The sequence below is a fragment of the Ptychodera flava genome, chromosome 14 (genome assembly GCF_041260155.1).
Source record: "Ptychodera flava strain L36383 chromosome 14, AS_Pfla_20210202, whole genome shotgun sequence".
Classification (NCBI taxonomy): Eukaryota; Metazoa; Hemichordata; class Enteropneusta; family Ptychoderidae; genus Ptychodera; species Ptychodera flava.
In genome coordinates, this window is record NC_091941.1 from 36,698,020 (window position 1) to 36,708,171 (window position 10,152).

General features: G+C 37.1%; 1 protein-coding gene across 1 annotated transcript in view; it reads right to left on the reverse strand.

The window, feature by feature from the left end:
* LOC139150336 (ral GTPase-activating protein subunit beta-like) overlaps positions 1-9,221 on the reverse strand; it is a 30,522-nt gene extending 21,301 nt beyond the window's left edge. Inside the window, 7 exon segments of the mRNA XM_070722638.1 lie at positions 2,810-3,337; positions 3,977-4,237; positions 4,712-4,870; positions 4,873-4,944; positions 5,725-5,883; positions 6,090-6,285; positions 8,873-9,221. Coding sequence (XP_070578739.1) covers positions 2,810-3,337; positions 3,977-4,237; positions 4,712-4,870; positions 4,873-4,944; positions 5,725-5,883; positions 6,090-6,285; positions 8,873-9,088 — 1,591 coding nt within the window. The 5' untranslated portion in view covers positions 9,089-9,221.
* Positions 9,222-10,152: the final 931 nt, after the last annotated feature.

Below are 10,152 nucleotides of genomic sequence, written 5' to 3' on the forward strand. Positions count from 1 at the left end.
AACTTTATTCTAACAGCCTAATTGTCCTGATCACTGCGGTTGAACTGTCACTGAAATCATTTTGTAAACATGTCTCCTTTCTTTAAGAACAAAAGATATGCATATTTGTTTGTACCAATATAATCTTTCTTATCATCACAGATTGCATATCATGTATTTTGGATACTACCAAAGTGTATTTTGGCTACTTTTGAACAAAATCATCGATGTGGACCATCAAGTGAATACAGCAAAGTTCATGTAGAAGAATAATGATGATTTGTCTTGGATAATGTTAACCAATTAAAGTCTTAAAACACTGGAATTCTTAGTCATATAAATTACAAAATGAGCTTGTGGAGAGAAAGCAGGATGCAAACCATGAGGTCAAGGGTCAAATCTGATATTTTCAGGGCTACCAATACACATCAAATTACAATGACCAGTGACAAAGAAATCATTGAGGAGCTCCAAGATCAGTTGAGGATTTAACCCTTTCACCCCTGTTTCCCTGTAGACAGGTCCACGATCACCATTCATAACAATGGATGGGCCAAACCATGGTGGCGAAAGGGTTAAGATAATCTTCTGACATCGGAGTGTCTTGGGAGAGTTCATCTTTTATGAGACAGTCTGTGTATCTAAGTTATTGGCAGGACTATGGAAGCCATCATTTGTATTTTGATAGTTACATTTATATTGTAATATTACCTCATGGTAGCATTCATGTTTTCTGTTGACGCACCAAATCACTATATTATACAGTTAACTAAAATATATGAAGATGAATTTTCACCGTACAGATCAAATGCAATGAACGATAGCAAGATGATTGTGTTAAACTGCCATGGGCATTGTTACATGTAATTCATTCATGGCCAGTTTTAAATAGGTTCTGATGAATGTGTAGAAACACAGCGAAAAAGCTACATGTAAGGATACTTACAAACTGTTAGGTGAAGATGCATGCCTGGAAAGTCAACCGTGCAACACTGTACATTGTGGGTGATAATACACATTGTGTACAAATATCGGTGGGTTGGGTACGGGGGGTAAGGGTTAATACATGTCAAAAAATACCACAAAAAGGACATATTGGAATAGAACAGAAAGCCAAGAATAAAGCCAGGATTCTGTATTAATTCCACAAGTTTTCAATGATTTTTAAATCAGGCAACTCACCACACCCACCAGGTATTAGATTTAATTAGAAAAGCTAATTGTCCCTGATTTTACAATGATCATAACCTGTACATGTTGACATATTATATTCAAAAATCTGGATAGACTTTCTGATCTTAAATCTTTTCTTCTCCAAGACCAAGGAAATTATAAAATCTCCTGTAAAATTCAGGCAATCAAGTTTTTGAATTTCAAACCAACAAATCTGGCTATTGCTTCAGGTGTATCAGGGAAGATAAAACATATTTTCAAATTTTATTATATGACTCTGGAGTTGTAATTAAAATTTTAAAAAATTCAAACAAAACAGAAATATCTTGTCATTTTAGGGTCTCATTCACTGGTTATCTGTGGATTTCACGCTGAAAATCTGATAACATGCAATGATCATGAATAAATGCTGTATTTAACTGAGATCTCTGTAACTTTGGCTGTATCACTAGGGGCTTGAATGTTAGCTTTGTTTAATAGCCTATGAAAAGCAAAATCGTGGAAAGGACTCTGGTATATCTGGAAATAGGAAAGTTACAAAATTGAATTTTAGCTTCAATTAATGGTCAATGAAAAGCCAAAATCATGGAAAGGACTCTGGTACGTCTGGAATAGGAAAGTTACAAATTATCACATTTGCTCCACTGACAACACAGGCCACACTATGATAAACTGAAATACAGAGAGAGAAATATTCTGTTTTCTTCTGCAATTTCAATTTTCTTCATACGAATTACTAGCATGATAAAATATAACAGCAATATTTCTTAGTACTATATCCTGTGCATATAAGCATAATTACAGAATACAAGCAGTATACTAAAGTAGTTACTGAAAAAAGTGTTAGGTAAGTTCCTATAGCTTAGATTATACCTTTGAGAGAATATTTTTAGTTTATCTTATTCTTAAAAGTTTCAAGGAACCATTTAACAAGCCATGCCAGAGAAAGACTGATTACAGAACAAAAGAATCGAGATTAGGATGTATTATGCAAAATTAATGTAGAACTATCAAAGATGGCTGTTAGTCAGATACTTCTTTGAAGAACCAAAGGATGAAAGGAGAAAATTTTATATCTGTTATGGATTTATGAAATGGGAATGAAAATAATATGATACATTAACACAAAAGTTGTAATGGCTCTGTATAATATTAAGTCATATCGATCTGAGTTCAACTATGGAGTAAAACAGTGTATCTAGCTTGTATGTTTGTAAGGTTCTCTCCAAAGTGGTAATACGAACACACACATATATAGCTAGTGGTTTGGGAGAAGAGGGAAGAATGCAGTGAATTCTACACTGCTGATAACAGTGGCTACCATGCTGAGCCTGTGCAGTGTGTACACATTGCTGTGGCAACAGCCATAAAAGTGTGAGGTTACAGGAATGGTTTGTGAAATAGCTGCATGTCAGATGAAGCATCAATCTTTTATTAATCAAGTTAATCTATCAGCATTTCCTGTGCACACATGTATCTCAGAGTGTCAAACCAAATGCTGAGAGGTAGAGACTCATTTCACTGATACCTGCAACAGACACTGGCAGTGAAAGGCTACGTACATGGTATACTGATACAGAGCCAATACAACTTTTGTGTTTTGAAAACGAAAATGAAAAAAAACAGCATTTGAGAGACAAAATGAGTGGGTACCCACCACTGTCATTGGGCTTAGCAGTGTTGCTACTGGCATATTTGTCATGGCTTACTGTTTTACCAGGCAGAAGAAACGTACTAAACATGGGAAGACCGACACCACCAACACCGACACCATTACCAGCGGAAGGTCTGACATGAAAGCGGCACACATATTTACGGCTGTTCATGGCCACATGTAACTTACAACCTGTGAGAGCAGCCTCGAAGAGCCAGGATCCAAACAGGTGCAGGACGCTGTTACACTGTGGTCTCTTGGGTACCGGGGGTGGCCTTTCAATCACAGGTTGACTCGGGCTGGTACCACCACTTAGTGGGGATGTTGGCGTCAACACTTGCCGGGGTGTGGTCAGTGATTTGTCCTTGCTTCCTTTGCTGGATGATCCAGCAACACTGAAACTCTTTGCCATCTTTCTTGTCTGTGTTGGGGTAGGTGTCAGCCCTGGCTGGCCGGGTGGTGGCATGGCAGGTACTGACATCCGGTTAGACTTTTCCTGGTGAACTACCTCAACCTGGTGATGCTGGATACCTGCATGTAGAGCATACCCAGTAGATGTAATATCCCTCAGTAATTACAATTTGAAAACAAAGAAACTTGATATATCACTTCTTCTATATGTACAAGTACATCTGGTCTAAAGAATGGAATGATCGTTTCCTGTAAAATGTTCCATTGGAAGCTTAGGATGATTTATGTAAATTATTTCAGTATACTTTGTGAAGAGAAAATCTGAAATGTGACATGCATGAAATGTGAGATGCATATGTTCAATAACAGCAAACATTGTTTGTCTCACTTACTTTTTTAAGTTACAGGTTTTAATATTTCATTTCGACTTTTAGATTCTTTGAGCAACTTTTGCTTTAGCAGTTGGTAAATTTGCAAATCCCCGTTTGAGTTATTATGACAATAAAGTTACACAGAATGGATTGACTCAGTACAGTTGAATTGAAATATGGTGGTCTCATACTCATGATAATACCTAGATGGAAGATTGCAGAGGTCACACAGGGGTCATGAATCAGGAAGCTGATTCCCTTTCAGTCAGATTTAATCACGATGTATAAAAATTGACAACAGGAATTCAGCATAATGAAAGAAACTTTCCAGTACTTTGCTGAAGTACAGTTACATGCGTTTTACACATCACTAAACATGGTAACTTACCAAGAAAGGCGTCTACCAAGACAGAAATTCCTCGCATTGCTTTCAAATAGATCTGTGGCAACGAGTGAAGACACGGGTGCTGATGAGGATCAATGACATCTTCACTTGTCAGGGCCATGTGTAGAAACTTTGGCGTGTTACTGATGGTGATGGGTCTGGACAGATCCACCGGATTACTCATGATATGAAGGAATCTAAACCAACTCTGAGCAATAGCATCATTTTCCATATCAGCCGGGATAATGCTGGCATCATCGTCACCTGTAACAAGGACCAATCGACAATGCATAGGCTGTGAACTCTTTTGCAACTGAAAAAGGTTAAACTGGCAAGTCAAATTGCAAATAAAGTAGCCGTCGACTTTCACAAAGATAATTTTATGTCCTAAATGTAAAGTTGACATGTTGTTGGTCAACCTCATTGCTCAAACCACTACGTAAGAATCTTTGAACTCCTCTTTAATACAGCAACACAAACAAATACAACTCCCATGGCGGTCTTGGTCTGATTTGTAATACACCTAATTTTCGAATGTACATTGCTGTTGAAAGTAAAAGAAAGCAAATTTCTTTGGAATGAAATTGTGCAGTTTGATCTACAAAAAATAATTGTTTTTATTACACCATATTAACCCTTCTACCTACACTGTTTGGTTTGACCATACAGTGTGTGTACACTGGTTGGTCAGCACATCATGCATGGAACTAGCTAGTGTAAGGTGGGATGTAAACTCACTGATTTTCAGTTCTGGAAAGTTTGGACCGTGGAGAAACTTCAGCATCCTAGATGTGAGTACTTTATTCACTCTGTTCCACTGATCTACCAAATGTACATGATGTCTCCAGGTGCTGCACATGTCTCGGAGTGTCTTCCAGAGTGGAGGAGACGGAAACATCTGGCACATGCAAGGAGCCAGATCTCAAAGAGCACACTCACAAGTCTGTCACACAGCTGATTTGCTAAGCCATCTGTGGAAAGACATGGTTTTTTTCCAGATTTAGCTACTTTTGTATGGAGAATGTATACATCATTGATGAAACGATGAAAGATGATCTAATGTTTCCTTTCTTACAGAAACAAATAGCTGTAATTTTAATATCTATTCCAGAACACATGTAAATTTTCTTCTTTTTCTTCCCAAAGTATATTGAAATACTTAGTATTTATTTGCCTTGCCAACACAACACATTGATTAAAATATAAAATGTTACTGTTGACGAATGAATTCTAGTCTGGACAAAAATTGAATCAAACATCGGACAATACAAAGATGTTGGCTTGTCGAAAAATTGCACAGCAGGTTTTTGGTACGATTTAATTAGTTGAGCATGAAATGGCAGTTTCAGAAAAAAAACAATGGAAATTAACAGTTCCGCCAATAATTTTTCACAAAATTTCTCAATATCACGATGAATAATGCTAGCAAAATCAAATTATATTGTCAACCCACTTTCTGAATAAAGGTGCCCTCAATTATTTATTTTTGAGTACACTCAGGTTTCAATAGTGTTTAGGAGATCTGTGAGAACCAAGGGATTCATCTAAGTTGTTTTTCAATGTAAAGCTTTTTGAATAGTAGTATCCATTTGTCAAATCTTTTCCATATCATCATGGTTCCCTATATGCCTAGATTTTTGGCGAAAACCACTGTGACATTATGAAGTTTCTGTCCGTATACCAGAACATGTAACTATGATTAGTTATGGCACCTGATATTAGAAACTGTAACACAACAGATGTTAACTGACCTGGTTCAGTCGGTGGTGCCAGTATCTTGTCATTGATAGACAACAGAAATTGTAGAAGCACTTCCCATGTTTGTCTTGACATGAGTTGACTCTCCTTAGCCAATGTTTGTACTGTCCTCAGCACACGGTGACAAAGTATTATCTGTTTCTTACTTTCACCTTATCAGGAAAATAATGTAAGTATGACAAAGAGGACATAAATATCTGTAACTCACATAGTTTCAAAATGATAAATCTTTGGAAAGATGTGTCATTTCACTTGTCCAGGTATAAACAAAACTGCAAATGATGTCAGCTTCTTTATCTGAAATCATGACAGATTGTATGTCTTGTCATTGATAATAAAACCTATAGTAAATCCTCACCTCCTTCTTTGGGATCAAATAAGTTGACTAGATGATGGAACATAAGCTGGCAGTATGGATTTGGATCCCTTGATATGGGCTCTGGAATGCTTGGCTTTGGTTGTGTCAAAACAGATAACCATTCACAGTAGATGTTGACACAGTCACGTATCGCATCATGTTCAGTCAGTGGCAAACTCAGACCAAAACATACAACCTGTAGACACACAGTGACATGTACTTTCAATCTTTAAGCAACCAAACTATCGTGGAATTCCATTTTCTTTCACAGTAGAGTTAGTTTACTACAATGGGAAGTGGGTATGAAAGAGTCACATTTCAATGAAAATTGCAAGAATATTTCAACAATCATGGTGTTAATGAATTCCCACTACAATTTCCCCTGAGCCATGTAAGGTCTACTTTCAACTTCCATGATTACACGTATATATGATTAAGACAGAGTTTGAAATCAGATAGAGAGACAGAATAACATAGGGCCAATGTCCCTGAAGCTACTATAGACATGGATACAAAATTAAGTATTTCCTGACTGTATGAAATTATCTCACTTAGGTCATCCTAGGGACTTGTAAACCAATGTCTGACCAGCAGTTTTGAAAGAACAAGCAACTCAACAGTTGACAGAGCTCTGCTGTGTTATGTAGAGAATAACCTTTTGTGACACATGTATTGATGAAGAAGGTAGATATCTTTGATTAACATTGTAAGTGAGTTCTGTTGAATAAGTTGAGACTGTAAATACTCACACAGTGAAGATACAAATGTTTGAAACTTAAGAAGTTCAAGGTCATCAAAAGCATTATAAGGAATCTGTAACTTTCATTGCACTGTTTACACAGATTGCATAATTGCTATAAATAGCACATGAGGAATCTAACAGCCCAGCTTTACCATAAAACCCCTATCACTTTGACCACTCTTTTAATTGACCACTCTATTTTTTTCCTCAAAACGTAATTTTATTTTATCCTTACCAAGTCAACCATAAGTGGAAATTAGAACTTTCTCTATCTCTATCTCTATCTCTATTGACTATTTTGAGCAATTTCTTTTAGATAACATACAGGGCACAATAAATGACGGTTCAGAATATGTCAAAGTTGGGATTCAGGAAAGTTGCCTTTACATGTTTTAATCCTCCAAGATGGTAAGCATTTCACTATGAACTGTCAAAAAAAGTTGAACTTTCTGATAATTCTACATAAAATCATTTTGGCTTTGATGATTTCCTAATTAATTCAATTATTTAAAATCATATTAATTATTTCTTTCTGGGTGAATTGATAGGGTTTATACAGTACAAGAATTACATACAATGTAAGTCAAATTTTGACCAAAAATGACAAAAAAATTCCTAAAAAATACACATTTGCATATTTCATCACAATTTGAACAAATCTAAGTTGGGTTATCCCTAGGGACCTGTATACCAAATAACAAAGCTGTCTGACCAGCGGTTATGAAGAAGAAGATTTTTTACCAAAAACACCTTTTTTGGCATTAATTTGCCTATTTTCAACAATATCAAAAAATTAAAAAAAATAGTTTGTCAAAATCATATTTTTCATCTACACAACAAATATCAAATCAGTAAGTACTGCGGTTCTCAAGATATTTGAGTGGACGGACGCCTCACAAACGGACATACATACATACATACATACAGACTGACGCCGGACGCCGGACGGATACCCATCCCAATAGCTTCTATAGACTATAGTCTATAGTAGCTAATAATATACAGATGATGGATGTTGACTGACATCAAAAGAATTACGAATAAATAGGAACGAGAAGAACTGCATGTAAAAAGGAATATGCGTTAAATTCACAAAAGCCTTTCATGATTGTTTTCTAACAAATTTGTGCTCCATTCTCCTCAGTGCTGTTTCATAAGGTCATTATGACCTTGTAACTCGACCTAAATGCCAGCCTGTGTCAAGTCTGGCCAAACTTCGCTTTTCAGGCCATTGCATTCACCCCACAATCTACGCAGCAGCCTACCACTAACGCAACAGTCTGCTTAAGTTCATTCCTTCAATTTACTCTGTTTTTGATATTTATATGCCCAAAGACTTCGAGCAAGTCTACCCTGTCGTTTACAAAATTAAATAGTAAAAAATTCACATGATTCAATTCATGATTGTTTAACACTCCAAATGACTGTGTAAGTGAATGATGTTAGAGATAACAAAGGAGACATTAGCACACAGAGAATGTTTTCTGTATAGCTACTTCAACTCTTGTGTGTATTATATATGGATATACAACAGTCAAGGTTTAAAGTTCTACTTCTCATGTGTGGATAGGTGAGAATGGAATGGAGTAGCTATTCTTTGACAGTGGATAGCTATAACCACAACTATTTTCAAAGCACTGATAATATTCCACGGGAGCATACTCCCTACGTATTACAAATGAGCCACAAGTCGGCATCTGATCAAGAATCCGCATGTAACTACAGGTAAATACTAGGGTGGGCGGAGCTCGAGACCATGAAAATATTGTATAGTTTCACTCCAGCATTAGCAAGGGGAGTGGCAGGGCCATAATGCGAGAGGTAAACATGATGCTGACTATGGTCAGAACGAAGAATGTATACTATTGCAGAAAGTACCAGTCTTTCGTGTGATTGTGAGCAGCCGATAGTATTATTTACTCCGTCAGAGGTAAACTCCCAGCTCTTCCATCCACAACAGAGCTGCAGACTACAAGAGTCACTTCTTAACAACACCTCAAAATAAAAAGCTAGGTTAATATTCCGCAGCCCAGTTACTTACTTCCATAGTCCATTGGACCTGCTTTTCCGATTCCAAACGGCTCTCCTTGACTGATGCATGGGCGCTTGTACTGGCAATACTTAAAGATGAAGCTAAGTGTCTGACAACAGACACCGCCACTTCTCGTCCGACACCAGCAGGGTAGCTGTCGAGAACACTGCAGTGGTTTTTATCATTCTGTATGGCGGTTTGGAGAGAAGCCCATTCAGAATACATCGTAAGATCTTCCTATTTCACAAAATTAAATCTAAATTACGACGATACGGTAGAATGTGAAGCATGTGCCTCTTCATTTTCACAACTGCTTCGTGATGAATGATCAGATTCTGTCATCTTGAATATGGCGGATATGTACGGCTGCGCGCATATCATTTGCGCAGGGAGGATTTCCCTCGATGTTGTGGTGTTTCGAAAACGAGGCTGGTGGAATTCCCACTGTGTAAAATAAGGGCAGGGGAATTTTGATTTTTAGCCTTTCAAACTGCGATCGCGATCCATTAGAGGGTTCACAGGAACACGCTTCTCAGAAAAAGGATGTATTGGTTGATAGGACCGATTGTCTTCGAATAAATACTTCAAAGTACGCTGTAAGACTTGCAGTTTTGTTGTCAGGACTGACATTTTTTCCGGACGGATGATTGCAATTTTCAAAACTACAAAGCCAATGCGACGGTCTCTACATTAACATGTTGATTTTTGGAAATATTTAATAATTTAGAAGTACTTTTGATACTTAGGTAACGAATTCCAGACATTTATACTTTAGAGAGAGAGAGAGAGAGAGAGAGAGAGAGAGAGAGAGAGAGAGAGAGAGAGAGAGAGAATTTCCCTTAAGGTAATATGCACCTCGAAAGTGAAAGACTTAAACTTTTGCTTAAACTTTCCTCAGTGAAACTTTCAACCATTCTCTTACCGAAGTAAGAATAAAAATCAGGGGTCACCGTGCAAACTTTGGTACTAGAGAGACAAATAACTTACGATTTCTCGATATTCGAAATTCAAATGGCCGCAATCCCTGTGTTAACTCTATGAAAATAAATAAAATTTTCGATTTTCGAAAAACTAAGACGGTGAAAACTTTTCTTTCGCCAAGAGCTTCAAAATGAGCCCCCACAAGTGGTAGGTCAGAAGAAAATTGATAAAATTTGAAGGCCCGATTTCTGTCCCCGAGGTGCGTTCTACCTTAACCGATTCCGATCATCTATCCTGAGTCTAAAGCATACATTTTTGCACAATTTGCATGTGTATTAGTATCAACGGATACAGCTGATGATCTACAA